At 40.3% G+C, this 20927-nt stretch overlaps 1 protein-coding gene across 1 annotated transcript in view; it reads left to right on the forward strand.

Annotated features, from left to right (window-relative positions):
- LOC122804000 (extended synaptotagmin-3-like) overlaps positions 1-20927 on the forward strand; it is a 1677117-nt gene that overhangs the window by 1070708 nt on the left and 585482 nt on the right. Inside the window, exon 11 of the mRNA XM_044073681.1 lies at positions 17595-17660. Coding sequence (XP_043929616.1) covers positions 17595-17660 — 66 coding nt within the window. The remainder of the gene's footprint in view (positions 1-17594; positions 17661-20927) is intronic.

Consider the following 20927-nt stretch of genomic DNA (forward strand, 5'->3'; position numbering starts at 1 on the left):
TCCAGGATATATTAGTGGCTTCGCATAAAGCTTCCACTACTAAAACATATACTAGCAAATGGAAACGGTTTGTATTCTGGGCGAATACACACCATGTGGATCCCTTTATAGCTCCTTTGAATAAGATATTAGAGTTCTTAACAGACTTATTTCATCAGGGTGCTTCTCCTGCTACTCTAAGAGTTCAATTGGCTGCCATTTCGAATTTCCATGTGGAAGAATCTGGAGCTCCTATTATGGCTCACAGACTTTGTAAAGCCTTTTTAAAAGGAGTTTTTCATATTAGACCACCGGTCAGATCTCCTACGTCACCTTGGAGTCTAAACTTGTTACTATCTAAATTAATGTTGCCCCCTTTTGAACCTGCTTCTTCTTGCCCATTAAAATTTTTGTCCTGGAAAACTCTCTTTCTGGTAGCCATTACTTCTGCTAGACGAGTGTCTGAACTTCAGGCTCTCTCCATCAAGCACCCTTATTTGATCTTTCACTCTGACAGAGTTTTTCTTCGAACCAATTCATCCTTCCTCCCTAAAGTGTGTTCCATTAACAATATTAATCAGTCCATTGACTTACCCACTTTCTTCAAAAACCACTCCAACAAAATGGAGTATATGTTACACAAATTGGATGTTCACAGACAGCTAAGGTTTTATTTGGATAGAACAAAAGATCACAGGAAAACAGATCAACTCTTTGTGGCTTTTGCTGATAGCAGGAAAGGACTTGCAGTTACCAAAAGAACTCTTTCTAAATGGTTAACGGATTGTATAATCTATGTCTACGATTCTGTAAATCAACCCCTTTTACACAAACCCAAAGGACATTCCACAAGGTCAATATCTACGTCTTTGGCTCATGCAGCTCGCCTACCTCTGGATGCTATTTGTGCGGCTGCTACCTGGTCTAAGCCACATACATTTATTTCTCATTATAAAGTAGACAAGGTTTCTAGGGACAGGGCAACCTTTGGTTCCACTGTGCTCAAGAACGTCCTCCGTGAGTTCCTCAGGATCAAGGAGCTAGGGACGCTACCCATGTGTAAGAACAAACGGCGAGATTGAACACTATCACATATAGAAGTTATGTCCTTACCATAACGTTCCATGTGGAGTGTTCATCTGCTTTGTTCTTACAGTCCCACCCTCCCACCCTTAGGAAGAACGTTCTTTGATGCCTGGCCAGAAGCATTTTTTGCTACTGTTATTATTCTGTGTACATAGTTGGTATACACATATATGTTTATATGTGTCTGTTTAGATATGTATATGTGTGTAAGCATGAATGTGCTATTATGTAGATTGGTTTGCTTGCAAACTAGATCTGAGGTAAAGGCAGAGGGGGATTGTGGGTATTAGATTGTCTCAAGCTTCTTCTCGATGCAGAGCTTGCAAGAGGCCGGCACGGAGCCGAGGATCGGCTCCGAACCCATGTGTAAGAACAAAGGCGAGATGAACACTCCACATGGAACGTTATGGTAAGGACATAACTTCTATTTTCCTCACCAGTTGTTGTGCATAATGATTCTTTGAAGGTTGCATTCATGGAACGTCTGCTTTCATATAAGTGCATTTCATTAGCTGTATTAAGTAAATGCATTGTTAGTGATATTGTATGTGGGTAGTGCTAGACATTTTGTTTAAGCAGGGTGGGGTTCCCATATGGTTGTAAAATGTTTTAAGATGTAATTGTTGTCATGCTAGTAAGATGTGTGTCAGTAGTATAGAATTGGGGGATATCACGTTCTTTTCCCTTTCATCTAGCAATGAAGATCTTGTTTCACTGTTATTTATATATTAATTTAGTATCAGATGTGTGTTAGCATTTGGTGAAAATATTTTGGTCTTTTCAAGGAATGTTATTGTTGATTTTTTTATGTTATTTGGTTTTCAACAAAAGGTTTATTCAACAAATGTAATCAAACAGAGGTAGACTGTATTTGTATGTCTACATATCTGTATATCAAATGTATATAGTTATATATCTCAAGTAAATGTTTGTACAAGAGAAGATTAGAACCATACAGATATGTATTCATTTAAACAATTTAGTAAGTTCTTCTGAAAAAGTAATTGCAAAATTATTACAGGACAAAAGCTTTTACTGGTTCTAGTGTTTAAATAAATAAAAGTGTAATAATTCTAGTGCTTCTCTTAAGTTTAGTACCATTTGGTCAGAATGATTCTTTGTAGTCAGGGGCAGTAAAATGTGGTGGTTTATTACTGCTTCCATAGCGCCATTTGATGTTTTGATATGCATAGCTCTCCAGCATTATCAGGGCTGTAATGTTGGGTTTGGCTTTTAACCCTTAAAATCACAAAACTTGATATCAAATTGCAAGGTTTCATACTTAAGGTATCCTAGAAACGTTATATCCTAAAGCCCAGAAAACACTGCAGATGGAAAATGTGATGCTTTATAAGGCCTACAGATTTATTGGTGGAAATAGCTTTATCCTTCCTTTGAGAATGATTGGTGATAGTCAACATGTTGAATCTGCATGTTTTTGTAAGCGTCATCTACATTCTCTTGTGCCTCTAGTGTATAGAATATTTTTAGTGGCATCCAGGTTAACAAAGAGTTTGCTATTATCATTATACAATAATACACAAAACAAGGTAGGAAGAGGTGTCCTAACTTAAGCTTTATGCAAAGTAAGCATTATTTGAAGAAGTCATATACTGGATTGATTCTTATTGCTCTGCTTATATAAGTAGATGCCAAAGTTATTTCTCAATTAGGCAAAATGTAGAGGTTTAGTGGGTCAGACATTATTGCTGAGCTAATTTGTAGAACTGTTCGACTGCTCTAGTGAACTACAAAGCTTCTGTTAAAGCCGAAAGCTGATAAAAGCTTTCCGTAAAGAAGTTTTAGATTTGAAACAACCATAGAGACTTTTCTCCTGTTTGGGATTTACATTTTTAAAGATCCTTATTAAATAACAATGTAAACAATAACATAGGTGCACATACAGCGATAGAAAGGAAAAAACATAGGAACACTTTTCATTATTTTCCCATACAATACGTATATGTTTTTAACAGTTTTCACTCAGTTACATAAATTCAGTTTGTGTCTTTCCTTAAACTTCATTCCTGAACATTATCCTGCATGTTGTTTCTTCCACAAATTCCATTTATTTCTATGTAATGTGCTCATTCCCTTTTCTAAAGATCCCTCCTGTAGATCTTTTAACTCCTTAATAATCTGTCCTTCAATTATAGTAGTTGGTTCAGATTTTGATTTCCATTTTGTAGTATTTTTTTTTTTGTTTTCAACCTGTAGCATTAAACTTGTGAAAGGTCCCATTTCAAAATAATTATTTTCGTAGTTACAGCACTTGCTCCCTCAACATTTTTGACAGAGTACTCTGTAGGGAATTTTTGAAATCTGCTGACTCAGTGCACTTCCAAAAAATATGTTCCCATTTATCTCTCTGTTTTCCATCACACCTCCAGCATTTGCTATATACCTGACAAAAAAATATCTGAAGCTATGCAAACACTTCCAAGCAAAAATCCTAAACATTCTTGACTTTGTCACATACTTGAGAACCATGTAGATGCCCTCTCATTGTTCCTTTTTAAATTGGCTTTTCAGTCTCTCTTACTAATATTTTCTAGCCTCCTCTGATCAATTCTTATTACTGTCATGTAATATTTTATATGTCCTACTAATAAGTTATTTTGTAAATTTAAGTTTATTGTGCTAGGTGATTTGTTTGTCTTAGTAATAACTGTATTGCTTGGGTTTCTAGTACATTTTCCTATTTTAATTTATCCAAATATTTGGGGATGTTGTTCGTGTTTCACTGTTACAGTTATCACATTTGGGTTATCCCTGCCAGGGTAGTCCTTGGCCGGCACGAATACCAGAGGCTTAGTATTTCTGCGTCGGTTGCTCTCACTTCAGGACTGACGTCAGGTCGTCAGTAGTATAAAGTAAGGCAGCCGACACCATTACATCAGTCTTTCTTGCCACGGAGCCTGAAACAGAAGCAGTTTGCACGAGTGCCGGTCAGCCACTACCTGAGTTTCTTTTTCCAAATTGAAGCTGAAGTCTTCTAAAGTTACGTACCACATTAGGGATCCTTTTTTCTTGCACTAACCGATATCAGAAAAAGTTAACAATTGTCTCGACTGTGGAAAGCAAATACCACACCGAGACCTTCATTCTTACTGCGTCACTTTCTTAGGCCCAGATCGCAAAGTCCCACGCTGCCACTTTTGTGCTTTGTTCAATGCCAGAACTATACGTTGTATGCTTAAAATAGCAGAAGACCTTATCATGCTGATCAGGGGAAGCCAAGCTACCCCTTCCAAAAAGAAGAGAGATCTGTCCCCAGTAGTTTTGTCTGAACAGGAGTCTGATGACTCTGATGCATCTGAATATGAAGACATGCACCCCCTCTCTGCTTATGAGGATTCTGATGCAGAGGATTCTATTCCTTCATCCTCTCCACCCGAGGACTTTTCCTTTGGGGAAACCTTTCATACCTTAAGGGAGAATTTCCAGTGGGAATGTCAGGACTACCCTCAGTCTAAAAAGAGACTTAAGGAATTCTTAGATCTTCCACAGCACAGACTCCTGGCCATTCACCCAGTCCTGGATGTTGTGGACAATGTTTTCCTGGAATCCAGTTTGACTACTGACACCCTCCCTTCTGCACCCAGAAAACCTGATGGGTATTGCAGAGTCCCTGACTCACACAATTTTATTTTCAAAAATCCTACTGCTGATCCTAAAGCAACCTCTGCTAAGAATCCTACCCTCTCAGATAAGGATTCCCGAGCACTAGACAGTTGGGGTAAAAAACGTATGCACTTCTGCTACTCTTGCTATCAGAGCATTAAATTGCCAGTTCCATATGCTAAAATTTCAGCAACATACCATGGAACTCCTCAAACAAAAAGTGTCTTCTTTTCCTGCTTGTGCAGAATCTAAACAGTTACAAGAGTTAATGCAGTCTGCAAGTCAAGTGACTAAGCACACCTTACACTGTGGTTTTGATGCCCTAGAAGCTTCTTGCAGGGCAGCAGTCACCGGTTCTGTCCTTAGAAGGCATGCATGTATAAGGAACAGCCCTTGCCAGACCATGTTAAATCTAAATTATTGGATGCACTCTTACACAAAGGCAACTTATTTGGCACTAAGGCAGAGGAGGTCTAGAAAAGGCTGAAGAAAAAGCTAAATCTATACAGACAGTTAAGGATTTCTTACAGGTCCAGCCACCCAAGTTCAGCAGGCATTTGCCCCTCCAAGCACTGGTCCTTTCCTGCTCCCACTAAGTTAGTCCAGCCTAGACCCCGGGGATCGAGACCCCCCCAGACAGAAGCCACAGGAAATGCAGAGATCTAAACAGTGGACTACCTCCACTTCAAAACCAGGGAGTTCTAAGCCACACCCTTATGGTAAGAACTCAGAATGACTCACCTCCCCCACCCCCCCTCTGTCCACCTTCACTTACCCCTTGGAGGAAAACTCTCCTTTCACACAAGCACCTGGGCCACCATTACCAATGACCACTGGGTTCTCAACATAGTGTCCCAGGGATACAAATTTTCTTTCCACACCCTTCCAACCCAAAAAGGGTTCCCATTATCTACCTCCAAACCAGTGGGCAGACCCTCACAAGCAGGTCCTTTCCCTGCTTTCTGTGAGGGCAGTAGAGCACTTTCCCGCAGAACAGATAGGCCCATGTTTCTACTCCAGACTTTTTCTGTTGCCCAGAAAAGAGGGCACCTGGCGCCCCATCCACTAGCTGTGGATATGCATATTTCGGCCTTGTTATGACCTCGTCAGCACAGCACGAGCAGAGTGTTTGACTAAGCATTAGAAACACAGGGCTGTTATACCCAGCTGATGTCCATTATCATTAGGGTCACCGCAAAAATATCCCAAACAAACTAAAACAATGAGTGAGAAGGTCACTTAAAAAACAGTCAGTAAAAACAATGTGCTGACGAGGTTGTAAGGCCGAAAGATGCATATCCACAGCTAGTGGGGTTTGGCTTTATTGGCCTGAAATTGTCCATTAAAATGACAAAACAAGTCATGGGCATTCAAAATTGTCATTGACCTAAAACACCTGATGTTCATAAGGTTCATTTGCATATATCCCATGTGCCTCTGATACAAGAGGTTTGGGAGGCCACTCAGTGGAAGTTCTAGCTTTGCTGGAGTTTTCATTTTTGTTTTTACTGATTGGTTTTTAAGTGACCTTCTCACTCATTGTTTTACACCAGAACAATAAATTTTCCTGACAGCCTACTTCTCTCAACTAGCCACCAGACCCCAGTTATCTGCAAGGAAGATCCTGCAAGCTCTGGGTTTCATGGCATCTTGCATACTAATCATACCATATGCCAGCTGCATATGAGAAGACTTCAGTGGCACCTAAAAAGCCTTTGGTGTCAACACACTCAAGACCTGGAAACTCTCATACCTATAATTCCTTGCCTCAGAAAAGATTTTCTTTGATGGACAGCAGCATGCTCCCACAACAAGGGACTACCTTTCTCACCACCCCTGCTGCTCAGACCCTCACCACAGACACATCAGACTATGCTTGGGCTGCACACCTGGATGGCAGGAGCGTACAGGGCCAATGGAGCCCGCAGCAAATCCCTCTGCACATCAACCAAAAAGAGATGATAGCTGTCCAGGATGCCTTGATAGCTTTCAAGCCCCTTCTCTCCAAAGGAGCTCTCCTGATCAAAACAGACAAAGACCACTGTGATGTGGTATATCAACAAGCAGGGAGAGACTCACTCCTACCCTCTATGCAGGCTGGCCATGACCCTTTAACACACAGCCTCTGCCATGCAACTGCACCTGTTAGCACAATTCCTACCAGGCTCTGTCAACTCTCTGGCAGACCAATTAAGCAGAAGTCTTCTGGACCCACACGAGTGGCAGCGCAACAGAAGAACCTTCACCCTAATAACTCAGAAATGGGGCACCCCAAAGGTCAACTTCTTTGCCTCCCACACCAACCATCAGCTCAGCAAATTCTGCACCAGGGAGCATCACTGCATGGCTTGGAAAGTGGATGCCCTGTCCTTACCCTGGGTTAGTCTGTCGGTCTGTGCCTTTCCTCTACTACCTCTCATCCCAGGGTACTGCTCAAAATAAAGGAGGAAAAACCAAGGACAATTCTTATAGCTCCAGACTGGCCTCGCCAGCACTGGTACCCCTTGCTGCGCAACCTGTCCCCACTGCCACCATGGCATCTTCCTCAGATTCCAAACCTTCTGACCCAGAGGGAATGGTAATTCATGCATCCCCAATTGCAGACACTCCATTTGGAAGCTTGGCTTATTCCCTAACCCCAGATCAATCTGCCAACCTCAACAAACAGGTTCTAGATGTTATACGTGAGGCCATATGCCCCAGCACTAGAAAGACTTATGCTGACAAATAGAAAACATTCTGCACCTGGATTCAGGCTAAGGGAGCCAATACGGCACAACCCTCCCTCCATCTTATCCTGGATTACTTAGCTGACCTGCTACACAGTGGCCTCTCTTTCTCCTCTATAAACATTCATGCCTCTGCTATCTCTGCTCATTTCCCCGCTGAGCAGCCCCTTTTCTCACACCCTTTGATCAAACAGTTCCTAAGAGGGGCTAGCAACTTGAAGCCACCCAAAAGAGCACCAACCCCAGCTTGGGACCTTAACGGTGTGTTGGAAAAGCTCAACCTGCCACCTTTTTAACCATCTTCTTCTGCAGAGCTAAAATTTCTCTCATGGAAAATAGCTTTCCTTCTGGCCATCACTGCAGCCAGAAGAGTCTCCGAGCTACAAGTGCTCATGGCTGTGGAACCCTTCATCATCTTCCATGCTGATAGGGTATCCTTCAGAACTAACCCATCCTTCATGCCCAAGGTGGTGTCCAGTGTGGCTCTCAACCAATCCATTCATTTGCCCACCTTTTTTCCTTAATCCCCAGAACAAGGGGGAAAGGGTCCTGCACTCTCTAGATGTGCACAGACAGCCCAGATTCCACCTAGACAGGACTAAATCCTTCAGAAATTCTGATCAATTGCTGGTTAGCTTTGCTACAGGGCCAGAAGGCAAAGCCATCTCCAAACAAACCATTTCCAAATGCATAGCACACTGCATCCATTTCTGCTACAAACAACATGTTAAGCCTCACCCAAAGGGGATCAGGACTCACTCCACCAGAGCAGCCTCCACCTCTGCAGCTTTCCTCAGAGGAGTCCCCACTAGGGACATCCTGGAGGCTGCCAGCTGTACATCTGTTCATAGTTTTACCAAACATTACCACCTGCCTCTCTTCTCCAAATCCAGGGCAGGGTTTGCCTCTGCATTCTTGCAGGGCATCCTAGCCAGCCCCTAGTTTCCTTGTCTGCCTCCACACATTTCCTCAGCTTTAATCAATCCAAATGTGATGACTGCAACAGTGAAACACGAAGAACATAGTACAGTTATGTACACTTGCCATAAATGCAGTTGTTTGAGTGTATTCACTGTTGCAGTCCTGGTTTCCCTCCCTCCATCCCCCTTTTCTTCTCTGTACTTATAAGGGACATATTGGTATTTACATTCTACTGGTGGGGGTTCTTCCACCAGAACCTGGCTCCTACTTGGGGGCTCCTGACAGGTTGGGGCAAGAAAAAAAACTGATGTATTGGCGTTGGCTGCCTTACTTTATACTACTGACAACCGGACATCAGTCCTGAAGCGACAGCATCTGACGCAGAAATTCTAAGCCTCTGGTATTCGGGCTGACCGAGGGCTACCCTGGCAGGGATAACCCAAATGTGATGACTGCAACAGTGAATACATTCAAACATCTACATTTATGCTAAGTGTACACAACTGTACTTTCTCAGCATGCCAAAATGCTCTTTCATTGATAGGATAGTGTGTAACCTTTTACTGCTGTTAGCCATTTCCCTTTAGCTTGAAAATATGGATGTTTTAACAAGCCTCTATTGCTAATGCCATTTGTTACAATAACCTTCAGAAGTATAATATTTTTTGTTCCACACAGGCACATTCTTTTAAGCCAGTGCATATTTTGTCACATGCTATTATTAAAAATATTACACTGTTATCATGATTACCAAACCTCTGCTCCTGTGAAGGAAAAACAGTTCTGCCAAATGATATATATTTTTTCAGTCAAATACATGTTCATAGGTTCATACTAGGCTATCTGCCCTAGGGCATTTATAAGCCTAGCCAGAGTGTGTGTGGCTTTCACCACCCCTTAGGATGAGAATACTATACCCATTAGTTTGCTGTGCCTCTGTCCAGCAGTGACACAGAGATGATTCCTGGGGTAAACCTACGATCTCCCATCCACTCGTCAAGATTTCTCTTGAATAGAGTCAGTGAGGGGCTCTGCCTCACATGGACTGGGATTCTGTTCCATAGTGTAGGGAGTCTCTGGGTGATGAATCTGTCCCTCCAGCACGTCCTATTTATATCCGTGTTGAGGTTTAAGTCTCTTGCTCTCATGGCTCTGGTGGATTTGGATTTTTTGAGGTGGAGCATGTCCATTAATTCCGGGTTGGACATGGCCTTGTATGTCAGGCGCAGATCACCTCTGAGCAGACGGTATGCGACTGAATAGAGCTGGAGTTTCTTCAGTCGGGCAGCGAATGACATATGTTTGAGCCCCTTTATCCTTTTGGTGAGGAACTTTTGGGGTCTTTCCAACTGCTGCAGGTATCGGGTAAGGTACATTCCGAATGGGGCGTTGTACTCAATCATTGGTCTGATAAGTGAAGAGTACAGGGGTACAATGACCTATCTGGATGTGAATCCCTTCATGATCAGGTGGGCAATGTAGAAGGTCTTCCTAACCACTTTGGCAATGTGAGTGTCAAAAGAGAGGTTACTGTCAACTTGGGTCCCCAGGTCTCTGATAACTTCTTCCGTGTGTAATGGATTACCACCTATGTGGTAATTAGGGGTTACCTTGTTTTTCCCAAAGGGTATGACTATACATTTTTTGGCATTTAGCTTAAGGCCATGGCTGTGGCACCAGTTATCCATTTCTATGAGACCTCTCTGGAGGATGTCTGTGTCTGATGGAGTGTCAATTATGGTGCCCAGTTTGCAATCATCTGCAAATTTTGTCAGCCACAATCCCCCAATGTTTGCCTGCACTTCAGAAAAATAAATGCTGAACAAGAGGGGGCCCGGGACTGAGCCCTGTGGGACACCGCTCGTGACCGGCGTAGAGTCTGACATGGCACCAGCAACTCTAACCCTGTGGGTTCTGTCCTTGAGCCAGTTTGCAACCCATCTTGTGACATATGAGTTTACATCTAAGCTGGTGAGCTTTTCTATGATGCCCGAGTGGGGTATTGTGTCGAACGCTTTTGCTAGGTCAAGGTAGGCTGTGTGAACTGCCTTACCCTCATCAATGGCCTTAGTGACTGTTTCGAAAAAGTCGACCAAGTTCAAGAGGCAGGATCTGCCCTTGACAAAGCCAAATTGGGTAGGATCCAGTGTCTGTAGGTCCCCAATGTCTTTATTTATGAGTTCCATTATGATCCTCTCCATAGCTTTGCAAACAAGGCTCGTCAAGCTTATGGGGCGGTAATTTCCAGGGTCCGTAGAAGTACCGCCTTTGTGGAGTGGGACCACAGTTGCCATACGCCATTCTTTGGGTACGTATCCTGTAGTAAGGCTGAGATTAAACAGCAGCCTTATGTGTGGGTTTAGTTCCTCATTGAGTTTGTGTAGCACACAGCCGGGGACACCGTCCGGTCCCATTGATGCTGTGTTTTTTGCTTTAGAGAGAGCAGCTCTCACCTGGGCATCTGAGATGTTTGGGAGGCTAGACTCTGGTGGGATAGATATTTCTCCTTTTGGGGGGGAGGGAGGGGAGAAATTTGAACTGAACCTGTCTGCCAGTATGTTGGCAACGTCTGTGGGTTCAGTGATTTTTGTATCATTTTGGACTAATTCTGAGCATATCTGGGAGTTTCCACCCAGGTTTCTAACATAGCTAAAGAAGGCTTTATGATTGTCTTTTGTGCCATTAGTGATTTTTCTCTCAAAGTTGGCCTTGGATGATTTTATGAGTGATCGTAGTTTTTTGCTAGTATTGATCAGAGATGCCTTCCCTTTTAGGGATTTTGCTCTGTCATGTAGTAGCTTTCTCCTCTTGTTGTAGAGTTTGTTTATGGCTGGGGTCCACCAGATCGGGCGCCTGCCTTTGGTGGAAAGGGTCTTGATTTTATTAGGGATTGCTTGATCCATACATTCCTGGAGGTGCTCGTAGAAGGCATTTGTAAGGGTTTCAGCAGCATGTCATTACTTACGAGGGGAAACCAGTTTATATAATTCCATCACATGCGGTCCTGTAACATAAGCACACCAGTGAATTTACTTATCGTGATTCACAAAACAAAGTACTATGGTATAGACAATGAGACATTTTGTGGTGCTGCTACAGTTCCATATTGTCAGAACTAAAAAAAAAAGTTAAAAGCCAACAGGTACGGTACACACTGTGATAAAGTTGTTGGAAAAAGTGAGACTGTACATTACTTTAAAATTTATCTTAAGCATAAGTAACACTAAAATATCAGGGATCCAATGCAGAACAGCCATCACGTGAACATGTATGTAAATGTAGGCATGCATGTGTACGTGACTGTATGCACACAAACCCAGTAGTTACCTATGCTTGCATCTCTCTCTCTCTCTCTGCATCTCATTCTAAATAGACCTTTTCCCTTCATTACTATGCACACCATGATGTCTATCCATGGTAATGATATACAAATCTAATTTGATTTGCAGTTATACTAAGTTGCTAATGAACCTTTATGAATCATGGCATAACTGAATATGGTATTAAGTAAATAAATATTTTAAAAAATTGCCTTGGTGAAATGAGGGGGCGGGGGTAAGCTCCCGCCTTGCAAGGGTTTTGCTTCTTGTACTCCTTTATTTAATACAGCACCATCAGAAGTCTCAAAACCTTCGCAAAGTTTAGCAATTCCAGTTAAGTTTTCCCATTGTTAGAATGTTTGAATTGTACATTACCTGGATCAGCTGCATGTATCCCAGCACAGCGTTGTTTGCAGTGAATAAACATTATCACTCGGTGCAATGCAGATGAGTCATTACAATATTTTAGTGCAATGTTGTAAATATATATTAAGAAAGAATGTAGGAGAAGGTGCTGAGCAAAGGTTCTACCCATATGAAATGTTTGCACAAGCACTGAGTAATTCCCCCAAAGAGCAGAGTCACTGCAGAGACTAAATTAACCATCATTCTCCTGTTTCTTGGCTGGGGTGGTGACTCACCATTAGTTTCCACTTTGTTTCTTGGCTAGGATGGCTTTTGTGCACAGTACACATCTCTTCCCATAGTCCACATGGGATTTTTTTGAGTGCTTTGATTTCCTTCCATGTCCTGAAGACATGCTGATAGGTGACTTTATCCTCTAGTATGTATGTAGTAGATATATATATATATATATATATATATATATATATACACACACATATATATATATATATATATATATATATATATATGTGTGTGTGTGTGTGTGTGTGTATGTATATATATATTTATATATATATGTACAGACACACGCACACATTTATGTGTCCTATGATGGGCAGGTGCCTTGTCCATGGATTGCTTAGTTTCTTAATAGGCATTGGCTTCTCTGTGACTCTGATCAGGGGAAAGTAGATACCAAAAATTGAATGAATTTGAAATGTACAATGGACAGAAAATGCAGACTAGCCAGCCTTTGTCACTCCCTCATGCAGGTAAAGTGTGACTAAGAAGTAAACAGCTTTTGTTTGATCATTTCAGTTTTTACTCATGCTAACTTTATTTTCACAGTTTGACATTTTCTTTATAGATGTAAAATCTGTGCATGATGTATGATTATTTCACTTATTCAAAAATTGAGTATTTTAATGAGTAACATAGTACAGATGCCGGAAAGTGCAGTCAGCTTTTAAAATTGTTGAGTTAGCCCTGATGGGTAGAGGAATGAAACCTTATGTATGACATATATCAAGTTCTGAGGTTTGACTGGTGTTCCAGGTGTTGAAAGGGATGACTGGAAAAGGGGAAATGAAGAGGCTGTGACAACTTGCTTTTTTCTTGGGGAGGAATGTGGTTTGTATGCCTAAGGGTGCAGAAAGGCTTATGTTCCCACTGGAGCCTGAGAGCTGCCATACGACTACAGTGTTTGAAAGGGGTTGGGCTTGAGATGACATCACTGTGTAGCTGTGGTCTGCCGTTTGTTACTGTATGTGCCCCCACCCCTCAGGCACATTCTGACAAGCAGAGTGGAGTGGCTAGGCAAGGGTTTATAGAAAATCCCCTCAGCCAACCAAAAACGTGATACCCCAGTCTTCAAATTCCCTTCCTGTTTACACTTGAGGTGAAAGCTACTACTGTGCTTGTGGGCTTCCTCCAAAGGTAAAATTACCAATGAAAAGTATTACAGGGGCATCATCACTATGCATGAATAATCACCAGAATAAAAACAAAACATCTGTACAGAAACACAGCTGAGTCAATCCAAATGCTAAAAACAAGTTAAGATTTAATAAAAAGGTAAGTGCTTTCGCAATTGTAATATTGCTTCTTCAGAACACAACAGCAAGAAACACATAGAAGACTTAATAGTTCAAGCATTTACAATGATTATTCAATTAACCAATCAAATCAAAGCAAAACACGCCTAAAATTAGACCATAAAACACACCGATAATTACCATTTACCTCTTGAGCATTCTTGCTTTTAAAATTGGTTTTAAAGAAATAAAATCATTAAGTCCATGCTTAATTGAGTAATCATTGTAAATGCTTGAACTGTTTGTCTTCTGTGTGTTTCTTGCTGTTGTGGTCTGAAGAAGCAATATTAGAATTGTGAAAGCACTTACCCTTTTATTAAAGCTTAACTTGTTAACGTTGGGATTGACTCAGCTGTGTTTCTGTACGGATTTTTTATTTTTATTCTGGTGATTATTTACTCTGTACAGTTAGTTGCCAGAGGGTTTGTTACTTTTGACTATGCATGAACAATCGAGGAGACTGGAAAGATGGGTAGACACTGAAGCCTGAAGGCAGAGATGTCTGGGATGGAAAAAGATGAATAAAAAAGCTTTAAAACTGTTGCATTTCTTACACTTGTATTACAATTCTGTTAAGCAATAACGCCATCCCTAACCTTGCCCACCTTCTCTTTAGGAGCTGTGTAACATTTGTGCTGGCTCCCCCACTTGCTGCATGCAGCCCCCTGTTGTGTAGAAGTCAGCTTCTCTGAAGGACTGACCATGCCTGTCATGGCTGTGGCCTATGTTGATGACTGTATTTGCAGATCATCTCACAAGGTGGGTGGACTCTTATTGAGAAATGTTTGGAGAGAAAAAAAAAAATGATGTAGTGGTATGGGCATGAAGGTTTCTATTGAAAGTTTTCTGAAAATGCATTGGTTTCAAACATGGCTGAAACATATATATATATATATATATATATATATATATATATATATATATATATATATATATATTATACATCCAAGGGTGCCCACAGTCAGGTGGAAGAGGGTGCACTTGCACCCCCCTTGAATTGGTTGGCCGGGAGATTAATTTTCTTTTAATGTAAAAAAAAAATGTTGTTACATTTCGCAACAGGTGTTTGCAACCACTGGTTTACGTCTTTTGCAGTGGCATAGCTGGGGGGCGGGCAATTCACCCTGGTGGGTACTTTTGCCGGGGGACTTTAATTAAAAAAAAATGTTTTTTAAGGACGTTCTATCATGTCTGTGTGTGCATTGTCACACAGACGTCCGTCCTTTCACATCCTTCCTTTCCATCTGTAAGCGTGAAATTTAACATTCATGGAAATAAAAGAAATCTGTTCATTGCTGCTTAACAGTTTTATTCAGGTTGCTGTAAGGGGCATTCATTGCTGCCGATGATTCGCAAGGATTGCAGGTTGCTGCTGTAAGGGGCGTTCATTGCAGCCGATGATTCGCAAGGATTGCAGGTTGCTGTAAGGAGATGATTCACTAGGATTGCAGGTTGCTATAAGGAGATGATTCACTAGGGTTGCAGGTTGGTTATTCAGGTTGCTGTAAGTGGTGTTCATTGCTGCCGATGATTCACAAGGATTGCAGGTTGTTGCAGTAAGGGGCATTCATTGCTGCCGATGATTCACAAAGATTGCAGGTTGCTGTAAGGAGATGATTCACAAGGATTTGCAGGTTGGTGTGCGTGCATGTGTGTGAGTGTGAATGTGTGTGTGTGTGTGTGTGTGTGTGTGATTGCAGGTTGGTTGGTCGTTGTGGGTGGGACTGCAGGTTGGATGGTTGGTTTCTGTGTGTGTGTGTGCGTGTTGGATTGCAGGTTGGTTGCTGTGTGTGTGTGTGTGAATGCAGGTTGGTTGGTCGCTGGGTGTGTGTGGGGTTGCAGGTTGGTTGGTCGCTGGGTGTGTGTGGGGTTGCAGGTTGGTTGGTCGCAGGTTGGTGTGTGTGTGTGTGTGTGTGTGTGTGTGTGTGTGTGTGTGTGTGTGTGTGTGTGTGTGTGTGTGTGTGTGAAATGCCCAAGTTAGGGATACCTAGTGGTTAGTGTTACTTAGGCTCATACCTTGTACCTTTGGTACAAGGAACACAAGCCTGAGTTCTGTAACCGTACCACCACTGGTGATTCAAGAGGTTAAGTCCATAGCTTATCTTTGGCTTATACTTTGGGGCTGTTCCTCTTAAAATGTGTGGTTTTCTGGCATATCAGTGAGGACTGAATTCACTAAGTAATGATAGTCATTTAAGTTTCAGTCTTCCTATCTTTCAAGAAACACATGGTAACACAAAACATTTTATTCAAGTAACATTCTAAGATTATACAAGCAATGTTTAAAATATGCTCCTAGTTTTGGGCCTTTGTTCCCCCCACCCCCCACTCCATAAAATTTGGCTTTTTCCAGATTTCTTGTGCTGCAAAGTTGAGAAATAGAGTTGAGTGTCAAGTGCATTTTACAAGAAGCTGAGTGCTTCAGGGGAAAAGAAGTGTATTACTGCTTATGCCAACTCTGTTTGCAATGCGCAGCTGTTTAGCAAGTGATATAAATTCTGTGCAAAAGTATTTAAAGGCATTGTTAGTAGCACAACAGGTAGTATACTTGCTTTTGATGCAGAAGGCTGTGTGTTCTACTCTAACAATATGTAGATGAATTGCTGACACTGTACTGTGTTGTTCTTTAAAGGGAGTGGATGCTGCAGTCTTGAGTATGTCCTCCTTTGGAGGAGATACCTAGTAACTATGAACCTATTATCAGTTTGCTATCCATTCCCTATTGCAATATTACCAGCTTATTTTCTAATGTAACATAGGCAATTTATTCTTCAAGGGCAGTGGGCACTTTTATTTGTAGATGAAACAATGAAATATAAAGTTGTTCGCTAGCGACAACATCTTCATTAGTTACAGATCTCTTTAATGTGGAATTATTTAGATGACTTTTACTTCTGCAGAGATTGTGCATGATTACCGATATTGGCAGATTGTAATGACAGATGTTTGAGTAGACCTTTATGATGGAAATGTGCTGAATCGGGCATATTTGTTATTATTGGTTCATGCCTCTTGTTTCATTGCTTACTGGAAAAATGTTCAAAACAAATTTAAAACACACTCTTATCAAGTGTTCTGTATTATACAATGAATGTATTTTAATACAATCAGGAAGGTGAAAAAACATGTATGTTTGCATGGTCTTTATGTATATATATCTATATGTATGTAAGGGGCCTATGGTAATAAAAACAGCCCTAAGGTAAACTTTATCCACCACTGGCCAAATGCATTTTCTTTGAATGCGAGTTTCAGTGCTGTTTCAGTGAATGTGAGTTTCAAAGGCAGAGAAGTTTTAATGGTCAGTCTGTTTTCATTGTGAGACTGTTGTGCTTTGTTTGGCAAATGTCTATCAGAGTTTGTGCTATAAAATTTGAAATAAAAGTTGCAAATTAAATCCAAATATCTGTAATCATTGTAGAAATAAAGTGTAAAATAGTATGCACACTAAGAGTTTTGAACAGTGTTTATGGCAGTTGGGGAGAAATAGCCAAGTAATGGGACACTGGAATGGCTGTCTGCAGGGGTTTGGGTTTGCACCCCCTTGCAAAAAATCCTGCGGGCTCCCCTGTATACATCACTGTTTACTGTTAACAGGTAGAGAAATGGTGAGGCTCCCTTCTTGTTGATTCTGCATGAAGCCTCCAATGCCTCATGCTTAGATGCTAGTTCTGAAGTCATATTCTTTATCTATGTTTCAGCAGTAAAATGTGGTGTATATTCATTCCGATAAATGTTTACCTTCTGGCTGAGACCGTCTCAAAGATTTTGGTGTTACAATGCATTCCATCATAACCTGTATTTCTGGTAGCTACTCAAAATTTTTGTGAGTTTTTGTAATAGATTGAGGTAATGTAGAACTGGTTTGCTAAAGATGAAGGCCCTGCAGTACATTTATAGACAGCAGAAAGTTCTTTTATCATATAGCAAATGTTAGGATTTATTAAGTGTTTCACTTTCTCTATACTGATCATTTTTTTCTGTCTTCATTGCAGACCACTAACCTTGAATACACAAACTGTGAATATGCTTCAAAGAAAAAAAACCCAAAGTACATCAAGGTAAAATATAGAATATGGAAGAGTACTGAATGTATGTCAATAAAAACTGAATCAGAAAAATACTTTGAAGACCTTGTTTCATGTTACATTTGTCAGTTTTCTAGACTCCAAGCTTAGTACCACTTGCACCAGGGGCCTAACCAGAATTTCTGGAATTGTACAATCTGTACATTAATGCATGCAACATCCTCCAGACTTTAGCTCTCCCTGCAAGAGTGCCACCTCCCCCCACCCCACCACAGATAATGTATGCTTGCTGAAATTTACAGACTTAAAATAAAAAAAATGCCATCCATTTTTTTAAAAAGGTGTTTATCAAAATCTGTATATTAATAAAACAAAAACTATGGTGAATATGACATGAACTGTGTCTTTTAATTCCAGTGCATGTCGTTGATCATACCTCTCAAACTCTTAGCACAAGAATTCTGGAAAAAGCCAAAATAGTATAGGAGCAAAGTCTCAAAATCAGGGACAGATTTTAAATACCACTTTTATAAACTTAGAAAACTACCAAAATATCATTTGTTTTGCTTTGGCATGTATTTTCTGAAAGATATGAAGTCTGAAACTCTATTTGTCATTATTTATTAATATTACTTTTGTCCCCACTGATTTGCCAGAAAAACACAAACATTGTGAGGGGTAGACCAAAAATAATGGACAAAAATCTGGACATTCTGCAAAATTCTTAACAGTTGAGTGGTGTGCATTGCACAAAAATAATTTTTAAAAATGTGCGCTGTTCTGCACATGGTGTAAGGCTAGCTGTGTTCTTAAGTGGAACTTCAAATCAGAACTGCAGTCAGATCAGTCTTTTTTAATGTACACATGTTGACATTTGATATTGTGAAAGCAGGTATTTCCATAGTTGTCATTTCCTGAATACCATATTCATTGTTCTAGTATCTGTCTGCTGGAGTTTGTGATATAATTTGTACTTATAACTGAAGCAGCATATTCTGCTTGTTGTTTATTTTCATTCTTTTTAGCTGCTAAGTGACAGTTATGTTGCTGTGATGTATCATAGAGACATTCTTCAGTTTTCTTGTAAGGAAAGCATGTCAGCAAATATAGTAGTCTGTAATTTTGGGAGAATGTCAAGAGGCAGCTGAAGAGGAAATGCGTATTTATTTAACATTTGGTTACCGGGATAGTCCGACTGGGCTAATAGCACATTTTCATCAGAGGCCCAGAGAGAAAAGCTCCACAGAGAAAGAAAAGCAGTGCAGTGAAATATAAGACAAAGTAATAACATGAAATTTATAAGCATTAGTTACAAGAAAGAAAACAGATTAGCATTCTTTAGGTACATTGTATACAAAATAAAGTTCTTGCATTTTATGAAGTTACATACAAATGTGTTTGGTTTGGCTACAAATATTAATATATCAAGATATTTTATTTATAGCAGATTTGATCCTCACAGTTTTTGCATACTATGTAAAGTTTTGCAGAAGTAACTTAATACAGTTGAGGGGAGAGTATTTGGCTGAGAGCATCTACTTAAGTTTAGCCAGGGGGAAGTACATGAGCAGTGCCAGTTAGTTAGGTGGTCCCCAAGGAGTTGTTTGAACTTGGTTGAGTTTGTGTTGTTTTCTTGTTTGTTGTGTTTTCTTGAATTATAGTAGTGCCTCTGACAGTGTGGATCACTGACACTTGTTGAAAACTTTGGATGATAAGTATAAGTTCACATTTTAGCATGGACAAAGGCTTGGATATAGTACAGGAAATTAAGGGTGTGCTTAGGGTTACATCTTACTTACGTTAGGGTTTCAAAATTCGAGGTATACAAAGCCTACACGAAGGTAGATTGGCAACTTTATGATTTCTTGATGGAGGGACTGATTGAGAAGATGGATTATGATATGATTATCTCATGGTTGAGCCATCTATCATTCCCTCCATCTTTGGGATCCCAAAAATCCACAAGAACATGAATGATCCACTTTTCGCCCTATAGTTTCTGCAAAGGGCTCAAAGACAGAAGCTGTGGCATAATTTGTGGATTTTTATTGTAAACACACATTAAAACAGTTACCCCATGTTCTAAGGGATTCCTGGCACTGTTTGGATGTTATAAAAGATACTTTGGTAGATGATGAATATCTAATGATAACTATAGCTGTTATTAATTTATTTTCTATTATCCCACATCAGGAAGGTCTGAGTATGTTTGACAACAGTCTCATGAAGTATGGTGGGATGTACACGGTCAGACGCAAACCGATGGTGGAATTAATGGAAATAGTTTTATTAAATAATTTCATTAAGTTTGAAGGGGAGTTTTTTAAACATAGCAATGGAGTGGCTTTGGGAGCTAGATGTGATCCCATTTATGCTAACTTAGTATTGGCTGAATGGGAAACACAAACAGTGTTCAAATCCCAGTTTAAGTCCAACATTGCCCTATACTTGCGTTTTTTGGATGACATTTTAATTTTTTGGAAAGGACCAATAGAAGAAGTTAAGAATTTTGTTGATTATATTGAATCAACAACCTCATTCCTGAAGTTTACTAGTAAAATTTACACAGATAGATGTGAATATTTGGACATCTTATTATACAAGGAAAATGGTACCTTGCAGTCCAATATTCACAGCAAAAAGACTTTTCACCGCAAAAAGACTTTTTTCCAATTCCTTTTTACATTTTAATAATTGCCATCCATATTTTCAAAAGAAAAACATTATGAAAGGGCAGATGGTAGACTTTCGAGATTAATTAGTGATGACTACATTTACAATGTAGAAATCACAAAATTGATTGATATGTTTATTGAAAGAGGATACCCTCGAGATATTCTTTTAAAAATAAGCAAGGAAGTGGAGGGGAAAAGAAACACTGTGTTTAAACCCATTTTAAAGGAAGGCCTCCCTACAGACAGTAAAGATGGTACCGAAGATATTAAAACAGATAAAACAAGGGCCATGATACTCCCCCTGTAATGACATGATGGGCAAAATTAAGGTAATTTTAAAAGGGACTTGGCTTAGTATTTTTACAACTGAATTAAAAGGTATTATAGGTAATGAACCTGATTTTATACACAGTAGGGGTAAGAACTTGAAGGAAATATTGGAAATGGATATGGATTTGATTACATACAAGAGATTTAGGATGAGTAAATGTGGCTTGTGTAGCATATGTGAATACATTAATGATGGACCTTATGTTACGGTGCAAAACTGTGGAAGAACTGTTAGATGTCCAGGTTATTGCAACTGCAACACCAAAATGGTCATATACATTGCTACCTGTCTAAG

The sequence above is a fragment of the Protopterus annectens genome, chromosome 6.part0 (genome assembly GCF_019279795.1).
Source record: "Protopterus annectens isolate FY-2018-M chromosome 6.part0, PAN1.0, whole genome shotgun sequence".
In the NCBI taxonomy this organism is placed as follows: Eukaryota; Metazoa; Chordata; order Ceratodontiformes; family Protopteridae; genus Protopterus; species Protopterus annectens.